Source organism: Polypterus senegalus, chromosome 1 (genome assembly GCF_016835505.1).
Source record: "Polypterus senegalus isolate Bchr_013 chromosome 1, ASM1683550v1, whole genome shotgun sequence".
In the NCBI taxonomy this organism is placed as follows: Eukaryota; Metazoa; Chordata; class Cladistia; order Polypteriformes; family Polypteridae; genus Polypterus; species Polypterus senegalus.
The window spans coordinates 194,162,932-194,180,301 of NC_053154.1; the positions used below are offsets into that span (position 1 = coordinate 194,162,932).

The 17,370-nt window shown below is 36.4% G+C and overlaps 1 protein-coding gene across 4 annotated transcripts in view; it reads left to right on the forward strand.

Annotated features, from left to right (window-relative positions):
- The window catches only part of opa1 (OPA1 mitochondrial dynamin like GTPase), a 240,686-nt gene that overhangs the window by 55,835 nt on the left and 167,481 nt on the right, over window positions 1–17,370 (forward strand). For all 4 annotated transcript variants that reach the window (XM_039766026.1, XM_039766043.1, XM_039766034.1 and 1 more), the window contains 4 exons: window positions 4,479–4,565; window positions 10,966–11,079; window positions 15,500–15,580; window positions 16,283–16,357. In XM_039766026.1, the coding sequence (XP_039621960.1) occupies window positions 4,479–4,565; window positions 10,966–11,079; window positions 15,500–15,580; window positions 16,283–16,357 (357 nt within the window). The remainder of the gene's footprint in view (window positions 1–4,478; window positions 4,566–10,965; window positions 11,080–15,499; window positions 15,581–16,282; window positions 16,358–17,370) is intronic.

The following is a 17,370-nucleotide window of genomic DNA, read 5'->3' on the forward strand; positions in this document are numbered from 1 at the left end:
TCCTTCAAGAGGCTAATGTGTAAAATCTGGAATGGTTTGTGCCGGCCTGGTATTCTAACCTTGTAATTTATCAGACTCATACACTCCTCAATAATGGCGGGGTCCTGCCATTTAGCTAAGAATTTGTGTGGGTCGGACGGAACCAGTACCAAAGCATGATCACCAGGTTTGAATTCACGGAGCTTACTGCGTCTATCATAAAGACGCTTCTGAGTTTCCTGTTCTCGTTGTTGATGCTCCACAGCAATAGAGGAAAGCATAGAAATTCTGTCTTGCAACGAAATTATCTGATCTGCAAAGCTTGGCCCTTGAGCTGTTGTCTCGTTTCCTATCCATTCCTCTCGTACAACATCCAGGATGCCTTGCGGCTGCCGGCTGAATAACAACTCGAATGGACTCAAGCCAGTGGATGCCTGTGGTGATTCTCGCACCACATACAAAACAAAAGGCAGGACAGAGTCCCAGGTTGTGGGATCATTATGAGCGACTCGCCTGATCATCTGTTTCAAAGTTTTGTTAAATCGCTCAGTCAAACCATTCGTTTGTGGATGGTAAACAGTGGTACTCAATTTCTTAATAGCAAAGCTATCGCACAATTGTTTCATCACGCAAAAAGTAAAAGGTGTGCCTTGATCAGTTAAGATTTCTCTTGGGATACCAACACAAGTAAAAATATCACACACAGCTTTGGCTACAGCTGTGGAGTTGGCCTTTTTCAGGGCAATCACTTCTGGATATCGTGTTGCGTAGTCAACCAACACCAGCAAATATTGGTACCCATTCTTAGTCTTAGGTAAAGGGCCTACAATATCTAATCGCACCCGCTGAAAGGGAACTTCTAAAATGGGCATAGGATAAAGGGGAGCTCGAGGAGGCTTATAAGCAGAGACGATCTGGCAGTCTGGACATGAAGTACAAAACCGTTCAACATCATTTCCCATATTCAGCCAATAAAATCGTTTTGATAACCGCTCTCTGGTTTTGTCAGCACCGAGGTGCCATCCCAAGATGTGAGAATGTTCTAGATGCAAAACAGTTTCCCTATGTACTTCAGGTACAACCAGTTGTTCAGTAAATTCCCCCTTTAAATGAACTGAGTTCACTCTGAAAAGGCAACCGTCCTTTTCTATAAAGTGCGGGGTTTTCACGCCCCCGGAATCACGCTCTTGGTAATAAGAGTCATTGGCAGAGCGAGCCTGTCTAAATGCATATTCTAATGAGCTGTCAGTATGCTGCAAACGCACAAAATCTGATTGTTTGTTAATGCTTGGTTTGTGTTCGGAGGCGTTTGCAATCTGGGAAAATGTAGAACCACCAGCCTACCATTCTGGAAAACTGTCTGGGGTGACCTCCGTCTCACTGGAGAGATCGGGTTCAATATCTAAATTAGGCTCTAGATTTTCCCCGGCCGCTACCAGTTCTTCGTCTTGGTTTTCTTCTTCTCCCCCCCCACTAAGTTCAATAGTGGACTGGACTACTGGTCCCTGACATTTATTAAGTAGTCTAGGAAAAAGGGCAATTCTTCATCCTATGAGTAATGGCCATGGGCACGAGTCTGAAACAGCAGACCAAACTTTAGAGTGGCAACCCCTAGAATTTAAAGGAAGAAGTAATGTCTGATACGCTGTGTACATGGTGATGTTAAAGATGATTTTTACAGTCTCACAGTCTCTAAGGCATCGTTCATCAAGACAGTCTCGTCTCGCGATACAAAGGTCACTTCCCGAGTCTAACAATGCTGAGATTTCTCTGCCCCCCAGTTTCACCGGGATTAACAATCCATCTTTTCCATCCGAAGAATATGTAGTATTTGAGCAACAAATCTCAGCCAGTCCAACTTCAATTGATTGAGCTGGAGACCAACAACATTCTCTTGCCAAATGGCCTAGTTGATCACAACGGAAATATCTACGGTCAGCTCCACTTCCGAAATATCCTCTGCGACGTCCACGGTTTCCTCGGCCAGCTGTTGCCATTTCCCCAGAGATAGGCATCTCTAGTACGACTGGATTCCCTGGAGGCCTACCTGACCCCAGTCGATGTTGTTGCCGTCGATCGAAGTGACAAGAATGTCCTGGACGCTCATTCACAGATTGCGAAGGAGCACCAAATCCACCGCTCTTTCTCCCAATGGACTGTGAACCCTCCAGTCATCTGGACATCATCGTTAACGATTCAATATCATGACGCAGAAATTAATCTCGAATAACTGTAGGTATACCATTCAGTAGTATATTCATTACTACCTTTTCTACAACTCGTTCCATCATGTCTCCTTCAAACCAGCAGTGCACTTTATGTATTAAATCTTGAATTTACGCACAGATTGGGCCATCCATGTTCAGTTTCCAGTCGTTTAGTGTGAAACCTTTAGCTAAAAAAGTCACAGTCTTACGTAATACAACTTGTTCCTTCAGGAACTCATAATCGCCAAGCTTATCTCTAGGCACATTTCGTAAAGAATAAAGAGCATCTCCAGATAAAAAGGGTGTGATTATAACGGCCCACTGTCGTCTGTCCCATCCCAACATGGCTGCGACTTGCTCGAAGGCTATTAGGAACATCTCTGGGTCATCGTTAGGGCCCATCTTCGTCAGCATATTCTTTGCATTTTTAGGAACTGGTGGTAAAGGGATGTACGGTTGACAGTTAAGAATTGGAACATTTGGATCAGGAATATATCGTCGACGGTTATTCATATCAAGAATAGGAGGCATGTCATCCTCCGGATCGTAAGGAAGTGGAACATCTTGAGCCAAAAGAAATAACTCTTCTGCGGCATCCATCTGTGCAACCACTTTTGGTACCACTTGTCACGCTTGGGTCACAGAATTCCACAGAGTCACAGGAGGTCGAAGAAACAAGAAGGATTTTTATTCAAACATTGCAAACAAACATTTGTCTCTTCAAACTAGTTTCAAGTTTCGTCTATCAATTAAATGTAAGCATGCATATCTTCTTCAAAGGAGTGCGCGTCAGGAGCAGTCAGAGACAGAGAGAGAAAGCAAAACAAATCAATACCAAAACTGACAGGCGCTGCACAAGGCTTTTAAGTAAGCGGAGTACCGTGCGAGGGTTGTATTACGCATTACAGCGCAAGTGAGAAGGGTAAGGAGCAATGTGAAGGTAGTCTGTGTTTCAGAGGTTGGGGTTTTCCCAGGGGCGTCTGTATCCTCTTGGGGTGCGATCAGCCTTCCAGCTTACAAGATTAATTAAATAATGTTAATATTTTATCTGTATAATGTAATAAACATATTTTGCTGCATTTCATCTTAAAAATGATATTGTCATCATATGTAAATACGTACTTTATAAAGTGGCTTAGGTTGTGCAATATTATAAGTGTATCGTAAGATTACAGTGAGGAAATTGTACTCATAAGTACAAACAGTTCTACAAGGAGCACATGATGGACTGATTGAGTGTGTTTATAGTTCTTGGGATGAAACTATAGACAGCATGGCTGAGGCAGTGTGTGTTTGATGCTGTAAACTAATAATTCTCATTCCAATCAGCTGCTGTAGAGCTGTGATTCCACACTCAGATACAGTAATATAAATACTCTGAGTGGTACAGTGAGGGTAATATGGAAAAAGATGGTCCGCTGTGGCAACCCCTAATAAGAGCAGATGAAAGAAGGAGAAGGTGGTGCAGTGAAAGTAACAACGCTAAAGCAGCTATGGTATTTGGAATAATTTGGCTATTGCATGGACCATTATATTTTTACAGGTTAATTACAATCAGATGCCTTAAACTACTAAACAATATGTCATTAATTTCAGTGTATATGATAAAGCCGCGTTAGGGATGTGGATCTAAAAAAGAAAGGGAAACCACACTGGAACAAAAGCACTGCTTTGACGCTGGGTGCCGCCAGTTTGCAAAACTGAGCAGAGAACTTACGTACGCCAAGCATTAAGCTTTTATAAGTTTAGGTTTTATACATGGCGATGTGAGTGTGGAAACGGGCTTATGCAACATTTTTGTGCATATGCACTGTTTATACATGGGGCCCCTTATCTGCTGATTTTTTTTTTTTCAACATGTGTTAATGCAATGTTGTAGCATCAACAAAGTAAGCCATTTTTATATACAGTTTCACTCACGTTTTTTCTCATGTATTTATTTTGCCTTCCAAAGTAATTTGTCTACTTGTAATCATGCATCTGTGGTACCAACTTTTTTGTAAATATTGTAAAATACTGTAAAAAAGCTGGAACCTTCATGTTTTCAAAACTTTGGTACCGTATTAGTACCGAAACATTGGTTCTTATGACATCCCTAGTTTCTATAGAAATTGTATGTTTAAATCCATATGTCAATTTTATAAATGTAGGTGCACAAAACACATTTGTTTATGTCTTATGCAGATTTGTAAGGAATGTTATCTGAATATGCAGTATTTTTTTCTTGTTAGTAGCTTATAGCAGCTTTTATAGATGTATTTTAATTTTTTTTATGTTTTCTTCCCCCTGTAGAAGTCATTGATTGACATGTACTCTGAGGTTTTGGATATCTTATCAGACTATGATTCTAACTATAACACTCAAGATCATCTGCCAAGGGTAAGTCATCAGTTCATTGTAATTTTTCAGTTGCTTAGAAATATTTTACTCTTCATAACAATGGGCTGCTGGACTGATAAGGTAGCTCTGAGGCCATGGGTTGCTTTTGGAGCACCAAGTAAAGTGAAGCCTCATTTGCACATTGTAACATTATTTATTGGGGGAGAGGAGCTTAGCTGCTATTGTATCTATCCTAATATTATGGAGCAGGAAAGGGGACTTGTGTTTTTCTGAGTTTCTGTCTGATTATCTTGTACTTGTAGTGTTTTTTGTTTCAGAAAAAATACATTCAATAAATTATGGTATTCCTTAATCTTTGGCAGACATTGTGTTTGTAGAGTCATCACTTATCCCAGTATTGGTTTTTTTTTTTTAATGTAGTCTTTCAATTTCAGAAGACATTTAAGAGTCAACAACAGCAACATTTATTTATATAGCACATTATCATACAAATAATGATAGATCAAAGTGCTTCACATGATGAAGAAAGAGAAAAAAAAGACAAAGTAAGAATTAAAAGAAGAGAACACTAATTAACATAGAATAAAAGTAAGGTCCGATGACCAGTGAGAACAGAAAAAAAAAACAAACTCCAGACGGTTGGAGAAAAAATAAAATCTGCATGGGCTCAAGGCCATGAGACCGCCCAGTCCCCTCTGGGCATTCTATCTAACATAAATGATCAGTCCTCATTGTATTCAGGGTTGTCATGGAAGGAGTTGATGATGTATGGATAAATACACATGCTAATGTGCCTTATGCCTCCTTCAAGAAACAGTATAGGACATCTTTTTACTTTAACAATAGAATCCCTGCTAAAATTCTTTCTCCCTGAACATTCTAAGTTTCCTAACATATGTGAAGAACTTTGTGGGTCCTTATCACCATGCCCGTTGCCCATAGATAAATGCTTTTGTTTAGCAAATTTGTCAATTTTCAGCACCCAACCTGCAATCATCCTACATTCAGCCAGGCGAAGCCATCACCCAGCCACAATAATCCCAGCTCAAGTTTGGATTGAAGATTTTATCTAGCAATGAGTTCTAAGAAATTATATAGGTAATGATATAGCGTAATTTCATGTATGTTCTGTGTCTACAATGATCTGTGTAAATGTGGGGTGACATAAGAAATGTATGCATAGCTAAAACAGAACATTTTTTTCATATGTTATAGTGAAAACAATGGCTCAGTGGTAACTCGGCAAAGAAACAACTTTGCAAAATACAACTTGGCGACATCCTTTACCAGTTAGGTAATAGTTAGGTTCAAAGAGATTTTTTAAATTATATTTAAATGACGTGATTTAAAACGTTGAAAATAAATCTATATAATTGACGAACAAACTTTATTCTGTAGATAGAACAAACTCTATCTTATATTATCATCTGCAACCAAAATTGCTAAACCTTTTATATAAATTGTATTGATTGTAATTGTATGATAACGTTATTTAGAATACAAAAGGTAACCTGCGAGTACGGCTTAAGGAATATCTTTACTCTCAATGTATTGAGACTCTTATAAAGCAGGTGATTCTGTGGATTTTCTGTTGCCCTTCATTGTCATTTAAATATCATTAAAAAATCTCTTTGAACCTAACTATTACCTAACTGGTAAAGGATGTTGCTGAGTTGTCTGTCTCCCAGTTGCCCCTAAAGGGATAACAACATAATGTTGACTGAAGTGTAGAATGTGTAAAGACAACTCATTGCTCGATGAAAACTTCAGTGCAGACTTGAGCTGGAAGTGAACATTTAGGCAGGCTGATGGTCAGGGACTATGAAAATTTTTACAGGCTTTAGGGATTCTGGTGTTAATATACAGTATATATGCTGCAGAGTGCAGTTTCAGGATGCTCTGATTAGGTTTTTTGTAGGGCCGATCCCAGATTTTAGTACTGATTCCAGTATGTTTTGTATATCATTTAATTATTACTTTTAACTAAGCACCTGCATACTCCATCCATCCATCCATTTTCCAACCCGCTGAATCCGAACACAGGGTCATGGGGGTCTGCTGGAGCCGATCCCAGCCAACTCGGGGCACAAGGCAGGAACCAATCCTGGGCAGGGTGCCAACCCACCGCAGGACACACATAAACACACCCACACACCAAGCACACACTAGGGACAATTTAGAATCACCAGTCCACCTAACCTGCATATTAAAGTTGTACAATTATAATTAAACCTGCTGACTGCCTGTGTTACCTGTTTATTTTTATTAACAAAATGACATTCTGTAGATTTATTGTTCAGTGGCCCTAAAAATGCTAAAATAAAACCATACTTTTTTAAAACTAATTAAACATGTACAAAAGTATTTTTCCACGATCCAAAAAAGTAGTAAAAATTATTTTGATAATTATAAAGCACGATACTAATACAATTTGTTTATCAAGGTGACACAAGGCTAACATGCTTAACAAGTTTAAAAGACTCATTTGGCTGTTGACCTAGGCAGTGAGCACAAATTCGTCTTTATCTTTTCCTTCTCCATTTATAAATGTGAGCTGCTGTACTAAACACACGTTTGCGCACTGTCCACAATCAGACAAGGAGTGTGTGTTTTAATTACAGGACAAAATGAAAAGGTCTAAAATAATTCTGTTCTAATTTCTGCAGAAGATGCACTTCTCTTTTTTTTACACTCCTCAGAATCCCTTGTCTTAGTTTACAACTTCACTTTCTTTATTGTAAAAGCCAATCTTCCTGTCTTTACTATCTCCTAAAGTCTGACTGTAAAGCTTAGAAAGGCAGGATTTAAAAAATAGTTTTTTGAGATCAGGTAATTTACCAATCGAGTCATTTGGGGTGAAAAATATCCAATCTCAGCAAGCATCACTAATTTAATAGATTGCTCTTTTATTTAAAAAAAAAAAACAAACTTTTTTGTCTTCCTCTATTTTAGTTAACATTTTGTGAAAAATATAAGCACCATCCATTTTATTTCATTCTCCCTTCAAAACAGTTTTTAAACAAATGTCAACATGATACAGTAGGAAAATAGTGTCTATAATGTCCACTGATGCAATGGTACAGATTTAGTACACATTCTTCATGTGATATTTTTTGAAACGATCACTAACACACAGCCCAATATTGCAATCAGGACAACAGAAGCATGTTTCTTTGCTCACTTTTCTTAGAATAGTTTTTTTTCTATTTTTTGTGCATGAGAGGTAAATTGTCAGTTCCTGATCCCCACAATGGGTGGTGTCCATTGTGGATATTGTAAGCTACAATAGCACTAAGCTTTCTGACTTCCTCAGATCCCCTGAAGCGAACATTGACAGTTATTGCATTGTGAACAGTTCCCGGTGGGGCGGCTAACATCTTTTTTGTCTTTCCACTTGGTCACAATCATTTTGCTTTTATTCCACATAGATACTGCGTTCTGCTGTAGCATTATTCAACTGAAGTTACCGGGCATATCACAACAGCATTCTTACAGTTTATCATAGAGTGGCAAAATGCATTTTTTTTTTTTCTTGCAGCAAAATGTTTTATTGTGGCACTAGATGGCAGCAGAATACAGCACCTACCCTTATTTGAGCTTACCCTGAGAGACATTTGGCGTTAATTCTAAAGTTTATTTTGGAAAGTAGAACCAACATGTGGTGTACCAACTATTATATAATTTGTATTTTTTTCTGTTTGTTACCTGTCCACCACACTGTACTCTGATGTATTAATCGATGTTCATGCTTTAGTAAAAGACAAAAAACGTATAACGTATTTCATATAAAACAAGGCAGACTAATGAATGCTTTCAAGATTTGCAACTGCACATTTTTCCACTTTTTCCAGTTTTGTGTCACTGCATTTGTCGTCAACCCTTTCCAGACAAGGTTAACACTGGCAACGTGCAAAGCAGATCACGCCACCTTAATCTCTGCAACATTTTCCTTTTCCTTCTGAGGAATTCCCAGACATTCTTGAGTCGGTCAAGAAATATTTCATCTCTAGATAGTCCTGTGTCTTGTCCGAGTGAGCCATGCATATTACACCAACTATTTTAACGTTATGCCCCTTAGAAATAGACATTTGACTCAGATGCCTTCCTCTGAAAGAGAGTGTGGAAGAACCTTTATTCCACTACTTGTACTCTTAATTGCTTTCATTAATAGCCCAGCGGTCACTACCACAGATGAGGAAGAAGGATGCATGTTGATATCTAGCTCCCACTTTACCACTACTCTCTGGTACAATATCTGTGTAAAAAAAAAAAAAAAAATATGCTACTACTATGCGTGTCAGCCTTGAAATGTAATGAGTATTGGTTAAATGCATTACAGTATTTAAGATCTAGAAGCCAAAATACTGAGTGTAAACAGAACCAAATACTGGCAGAACAACAGTGCTTTAAACTTCACATCCAAGATACAACTATATCTAAAGTTATCCTAGTGTACTGCGTACTACCCTGTAATGGCAGATGTATCTTTGTTAGTTTAATGGACATTTTCTCAGTTCAGCCAGGTTGGCTGATTGCCTTCCACAAAGAGGTAAAACGTGGTGTTGGAGCAGAAATGTTTATAGCCAGCTGCCCTTCTTGATGCCAACCCGCTTAGTTGCCTTATGACTTGCATGGGGATTGGAAAGTTTTTTCTATCCCTATATCAAGTTTTGTTTTGTGCTGAATGGACACATTTTTGCGTCAACTTACTTACTTATTTACTGCTTATAAAAAGGCAATTATTTGAAGCTGTATTTTATTAAAAGAACTCTGCAGACAGACGCATTTAATCAGTTATTTCCAATTGGTGTGGTGGGCATATCATACTGCCTGCCTGACTGGATGAAGGGGATATTCGCTGGCTTTTTAAGGCAAACAGAGGCATTTTTGTGATGTTGTATCTCTTCTACATTCACAAGAGAATGAAAGATGTTTTGGACTTGAATTATATGTTTTTTTGTGCCTTAAATCTAAGACCATCGCTTCATCCCCTCTTTAAACTATGGTAGTAGTCATTTTATGCAGATGATTTTAAGTATCAGGCAGAGGTCATTTTCTCAATGTTGATAGAAAATGTATGTTGAATACTACACAGAAATATAGGATAATAAGCCGCACCATACTACCACACTAGTGAAAGCATTTATTTGCCAGCTGGAGATTGATCAAAAACACACTTTCAGGGCAACATCAAAATGGCTTAAAATAAAAAAATTGTTAAAATGCTGACCTTTTATCCTTTCAGCTATTGTCTCTATCAAGACTTCAAAATTACTGCCCAATTCTATTTCACCCTAACTTGACCTAGCTACCGTATGTCAATTTTGCAAGGAGAAATGAGCAAATAATTGCACTGTTATAACACAAAATGTTGTAGACTTACAATGCTGCGAAAAAGTATTTGACTCTACTAATACAAATTATTTGACAATGAATGTTTTCATATTTTTAGGTAAAGGGGTACCTGACTGAGCAAATACTATTTTGTTTTAAATTTTTAAAATTTTGTTTACTTAATGTGTCAAATGATTATGTGTTAGTTTTAAATTTTTAATTTTTTTAATTATTGAAATTATTCAACACCAACTGACAGTTTGTGGAAAAAATGTGCCTTAGTTAAATGCATCCAATTAAAGGGATGCAATGAGTGAGCAGAATCTAGCAAGACTTGATTATGTTGAGCAGGGATTATTTTGACCCTCAGCTTGTAATGATTATTTTGACCCTCAGCAAGTGTAATGTCTCAGTAAAATAAAAAAACTGCTGAAGAATTATTTACTAGGCTGGTATGGATTACATTTAACCACAATGAGTGCTATAATATCTAAACAGAAAACCATTGAAACATCAGAAACATCCTCAGGATTGGTTAGCCTGCCAAAATTACTCCAAGAATGCAGTGTAAAGTCATTCAAGAAGAAACAAAAAATCTTAAACAGTGAAAAAACTGCAGGCTTTTCTTGCCACAGCAAAAAGTCAATATTCATGACTTCACAATCACAAAGACACTAGGATTAAATATGCCTCACTGGAGAGGACCAAGGTGGAAAATACTGGTAACCAAGGTGAACGTGCTGGAATTATTTTTGATTCTAAATTGCCCAGGTTTGAGTAAATGTATCTGACAAAAAAAAAAAAACATTGGTTACTAATCTTGCATTGTAGTGATAACAGAGTAAAAATTTTTATCTCATAAATACATTATCCAAATGTCAGTTATCCAGTCATATGCTCTCAACATCTCAAACATGTGTGTTATTGTTAAAATATTAAATAAACTAATGCATTTCATGCACAGCATTGAAGTTCATTCAAACAAGAATAAACTTTTGAACTGAAGACCGCTCTTACGGACAGTGGATGAGTGTGGAGGTTGGACTTCAGTGTATTATATTAAATAATTATATGTTAGTAATTCTCTCTGTTTTCTTAAACCTAGGTGGTAGTTGTTGGAGATCAAAGTGCTGGGAAGACCAGTGTACTAGAAATGATTGCTCAGGCTAGAATATTTCCTCGGGGTTCAGGTGAAATGATGACTCGGGCACCTGTAAAGGTGAGACAGTTGTATTTTACTGTACTATGTCTTGTAAAGGTTCTTGAGAATGTGTTTTCCTAGCTCCCTCAAAGAATTAATCTTAGATTTTAAAGTATCATCCTTTAAATATCTATTTAACAGTGAATATACTGTAGCTGAGTTGACATCTTCATCTTTGACGCGGCACATTCTATTGAAATAGTCTTACACCTCAAGGAATATATGGTGGTCAGAAGGGAGCTGTTAAGGAGTAAAATGGCGGGTAGGCATCATTCAAATCCACAGCCTTTTCAACCTATGCAGTCTAAGTAGGGGAACTGTTTTGAAATGGAAGAGTGTCAATAAACTTCTTTGAAATATCTTCCAAATTGATTGCTATTAGCAACAAATGCAAATTGGCTTGATATCAACTGATTATGTAATCTTCCTGAGGCATGTTTTCAATATGAATTACAACCTCTCTATCATACACAATCGGACAAATGATATTATTGGTACTGGCTTGGACCTTTATTCCCTACTACAAAAAAAATCACTATGCTTTTGATTGTTGTTGTGTTATGGTGATGCATTCAGGTTTAATCTTTGCCCACATGCAATGGAGAAAAATGTTACAGACCATCACTTGATTGTGCAGTATGAAAGGGAATGGTCCCGGTTCATTATTTTGCAGTTTTCTGCATTCATGTTGACTTGGTTCTCAACGGGAATCATAATAAAACACAAATACAAGAAACTTGTAATTCAGTTCTTCTAGTACACAAGAGTTTAATCTATGATCTCATATAAAATCAGCACTGTACAATATCCTTTTTAAGTTGAGGCTCAGAACATTTTGATCATCTTTATAAATTAATACTTTCTCTAATCACTCAAGTCAAATATTCTACCCTGTACCTCTTTGCAGAAATTAATTTTCTTGTGTGTAAAGCTGCTTCTTATGTATAAACATAAGGTTAATATGTTTAAGAATAGTAGGCCAGAGGTATCCTAGAATTTCAGAATGACATGTTTCTTGTCAGTTACCATTTGAAAAATATCTGGAAATATGGCGTGGACTATAGTTGAAATGTTACCTTTTTTAATGTTTTTTGTTTACATTGATACAGAAGCATCGTGCCATAAATTATGACAGTTTCTCTTAATGCAAAATATGTAAAGGCAACATTTTGTGCATTTTTAAAATTTTATTTTATTATATCAGCCTGGAAAGACAAAGCACAAACTAATTATAGAAGCAAAAGAATGTACTAAAACAGAAAGGAGTGGGGTTGTTTTGGATTCAAGGACTTCGAATTTTGAAATTAATAGATTGTGATCTGAAAATCTTTAAACTTTCAGAGTAAAAAAGTTTTATGTCTCTGTGTATAAGCAAAACCGTAGCACACTTGAAATTTTTAAATAATAATAACTGAAATAAATAATAAAATAAACATTTTAAGTTTTAATGTAAGAAACAACGAAACCCTATCCGTGGTCTGTGTGAGCAGTATGACTTTAAATACAAGACATAACTAGCAAGTTACTGTTGGGCATTATCATTTAGGTACTACCGTAAACACATTTATTTAATAAAGGCAATCAGAATATCTGAATACTCATAATTTAAGGCTATCACTCATTCTTTCAGAGGATACTTTTCTGCTTTAAGATAGAGGAGTTTGAAAAATGGCCAGTGGTTTTTAATTTGTATTTTCAAAATTTTAAAAATTGTGTATATTGTGCTCTCTTTGGGATATCTTAATGAAAATCAAACTTTCCTTACAAAATTCTTTAAAGAATGCGTTTTTGCAGATTTCAGCAAAACCAGCCCACAAGTACCAATTTGTTTCATGAAGATATTCATGACAATGACAGTTGGTGTGTTTTGCATCATATGCAACTACAAGTAAAAATGAAAGGAGGTACCGGGAAAAAATGTCAACAATTTCACGAAAAATATTAATAATCTTTAAAAGGTGTAAGTAATAAGCATATATTGACTGCATTTCACTATAATTTGTCTGTTATACCTGCATTTTTATCACTCTTTAATATTTTTTTTATCAGTATGCTGCTGCTGGAGTATGTGAATTTCCCCTTGGGATTAATAAAGTGTGTGTGTGTGTGTCTCTCTGTCTCTCTGTCTGTCTGTCTGTCTGTCTATCTATAATTGTTAGTACTGATTGCATATATTAACTGGATAAGTGTTAAAACATACAGTGCCCTTTATAGTGTTTGGGACAGGGACATATTTTTCCTTGATGTTCCCCCTGCGCCACAGTTTAAAATTATAAATCAAACAATTCAGACGTGATAATGTTTAAGGGTATTTGCATACATTTAGGTCACAGCAGTATAAATGTAGAAATTGCACTTTTTATACATAGTTCCTCCATTTCAGGGCACCATAATATTTGGTACATGGCAACGGTAGGGATATTAAAGTAAACATATTTAGTACTTTATTGCGTATTTCTTGCATGCAATGACTGCTTGAAGTCTGTGATTCATAGACATCACCAGGTGGTGAGAATCTTCTCTGATGCTGTGCCAAGCCTCTAATGCTGCCATTTTTAGTTTCTGCTTATTTAAAATGCTTGTCCCCTTAGGTTTTCTCCTCAGCCTATGGATGGCATGCTCAGTTGGATTGAAATCGGGTGACTGGCTTGGCCATTCAAGAATTTTCTATTTTTAATTTTGAAACGCTCCTGTGTTGCCTTAGCAGTATGTTTGGGATCATTGAAGTTGGGAGGCATTTACTGGAAGTTGAACAGACATGTTTCTCTGCACCTCAGAATTCAATGTGCAAATGCCATCAGCAGTTACATCATCAATGAAGATAAGAGCGCCAGTTCTTTTGGCAGCCATGCATGCCCAAGCCATAACATTCCCACCACCATGTTTTTTAGCTTTGAAAACCTCCTGTGTTACCTTAGCCATATGTTTGCGATCATTGTCTTGTTGTACCACCCAGTGAGTTTGTAGGCATTTTCTAGAACTTGAGCAGAGAAGATGTTTCTATACACCTCAGAATTTATTAGGTAACTGCCATTAGAAGTTCCTTCTTCAATGAATATAAGTGTACAGTACATGTTGCAGCCATACATGCCCAAGCCACAACACCCCTACCAACATGTTTAACAGATAAGGTGCTATGCTCTTGCCATTACTGATACAGGTTAATCTTTGTCTTGTCTATCCACAAGAACTTTTTCCAGAATTCTGCAGGCTCATTTAAGTACTATAATCTGGCCACCTTGTTTTTCTGGATAACCATTGTTTTGCATCTTGCAGCGCAACTTCTGTATTTCTGTTCATGATAGTAGTCTCTGACACATACACATCTGCCACCTGAAGACTGTTTCTGGTTGAGCAGGTGTTTGAGGCTTTTTCTTTACCATAGTGAGGATTTTTCTGTGATCCGTTTTTTAGGTCTTCCTTGGCCTACCAGTCGCTTTGCAATTTATTTAGCTCACCATTAAATTCTTAATGATATTCCAGACAGTTCATTCGGGTAATCTTAAGGTGTTACCAATGTTTTTAATGGTGGTATTCTTATTTTTCAGCTTCACAATGGCTTCTTTGACGTTTGTTGGCACAGCTCTTGTCCTCATGTTAAACAATGGCAACTATAGACTCCAATGTTAGTCTGTAGGTATAAGCAAGCCTAATAATGTTACGAATCAACGAAACACACCTGAGTAATCGGCAACACCATGATGCCAATTGTCCCAAACATATTTTGTGTCATTCATTGTTTAAAAAGTGTTGTAATTTTTTTGCATGGTGTGACTGAAATGTATATAAATACCCTTAAAGTCAGCAGTGTGCACTTTAGTCACATCTGAATTGTTTGATTTGTAATTTTAAACTGTGGAGCTGAGGCGTTAATCAAGGAAAAATGTGTATTTGATCCAAACATTATGAGTACCACTTTACAAGTTTCTATTAAAAATTAAAATATAAATAAGTTATTTTAACAAACCAAAAAATAATGTACTTTAACAAAAACAGTTGAAATAAGTATTAGACAATAATTGTAAAACATGTTAATGCTGATATTGATATTTACTTTTCTTATTTCTTTTTTAAACTGCCTGTGGATTTATTGTTTTGTGATTGAACAGAAGTTTTGCAGTTGCTCTTCCACATTACTATAGAATAGTTAGCTAGATTAATGGTAATTTTAGTTTAACCTTGTGTGAGTATGTACTTGTAGGCTTTTTTCCTGTTTTTTGCCCAGAGCTGTCCAACCTCCATAACCTAAAATTGGATTAAAAGGTTTGAGAATTTTATGCTGTATTCTCTTACAATGTTTATATGAAAACATTATATAGAAGCATGTTTCTAAGTCTCATTTTAATTTATGTATTGTTGAATACTTCCTATAGGTCATTTTACATTAAATTGTGAATGACGCCAGTATAATGGAAACTGTTTTATTCTGTGGTATCAGGTAACCCTTAGTGAAGGCCCACACCATGTAGCTATGTTTAAAGACAGCTCCAGGGAATTTGACCTTACAAAAGAAGATGATGTAAGTTATTTTGTATTTCTACAGTACTGTATTATGTTCCTTCAACATAGTTTGAGCTTTTTGTAATCTAAGATTAACTTATGATAATATTCTCTTTTTTTTAATTTTTATTTTTAATTTGCTTTGGAATTGAAGGCTAATTTACTCAGAGAAACAGAATATCTGAACTTGTTAGTAAACAGCCTCACTCATTAAACAATCTGAAAAGCATAACTTTGAAAACCAAGCCATTGATAGTTGCTTATAATGGCTTCAGTAAGGATTCTTGTCTGCTGGCTGTTTTTAGTGGCATGCAGAAAATAGCTTAGCAATTAAAGTTATTTTACTCTGACTACCCAGTTGTGTTGTAGTTTTGAGGTTGAGATACTACAATAAATGCAATTTCTTTCACTTTTTGGAAATATTCTGTGACCACCAAATGTCTATTTTTTTTATAAATGTTTAGGTGGGTGGATTGCCAGAAAATAAACTATTCATTTTTATTGTCTATTTCTTGTATTTCCTATTAAAAATTAATGACATCACCCGTCTAAAGTAAAAATCTATTCTTCCCTGTATAATGAAAGAAACATTATGTTAATTGTATGTATGTAGGTTTGCTTGTTACAAGTTGAAGAAATAAAAACTCCATTATTAATTACAAAATCAGTGAAAGCCATATGAAAGCAAATATCTACAGAATTTCACCTGTTTGACTTTTAGCTTGCGGCTTTGCGGCATGAAATTGAGATCAGGATGAGAAAAAGTGTAAGAGAAGGACACACTGTCAGCCCAGAGGTAAGTGAAAGGTTTAGTTGAATACAGTCTCTGTAATAATAACAGGATTACATTAGCAAAGATAGATTCATGTTAGTAGTTACTTAATGAACATTGATTAAGGTTAAGACTAGTGTTATTTTTTGGTAATTTAAGTCAACAAAACACATTAAGAGCTGTGTTTAGTGATATATAGAAATACTGAATAAGCTAGCTGTGTCCTTTTTGTGAAATGTTTGGTAAAGAGATTATTATTGGTGAAGGTGAAGTTAGTATTTTGTGCAAGTTGGACAGCACAGGATCAGCAAGACAAGCAAGCCATCATTTGTGTCACAAAAAAAATCAATCACACAGTGGAGTGCTGGTGCCTGGTCTGTCTAGATTGGCATCAGGTCATTGTGTAATTACCCCCTGTCACCGTCATCATCTGACAAAATGCTATATAGCAATATATATTTAAATGTTAATGATACGGAGACCCTTGTAACTACCCACTGCCCAGAAAAAATGTATTGCCTGTGAATTACCTAAATTGAAACAGCAGCACCTGACGTTTATAATCAAAAGACTCTTGGGCAAAAAAATGGCAAGCCATAATAACACACAAGGAATATGCAGACTACACACACTTAACAAATCAAACTCAAGATTCTACAACTGTCTTGAAGTAGCAGTAACCACCATGCATGCATGGATTTGCTGGACAGTGTGTGGCTGGCAATCAATCAGACTTTTTAGTAATATTAAATTTACAGGGGATGTTATAGTCATGGGGGACTTTAACTGCCCAACTATTAAGTGGACAAATCTTGCAAATAGTGTAGCACAACAGCAAAAGTTTTTAGGTGTAATCTGTGATTGTTTTTTTTAAACACAATATGTTATGCTACCAACATGGGGGGAAAGCCTGTCTAGTGTTAGTATTTTTTAATAATCAGGATCAAAATAAGGGTGTAAACCACTACGCTCCAGTGACCATAATAAAGTATAATTTTCAATGTTTTAGAAGAGCACAAATGCAAAACTAAAACTGT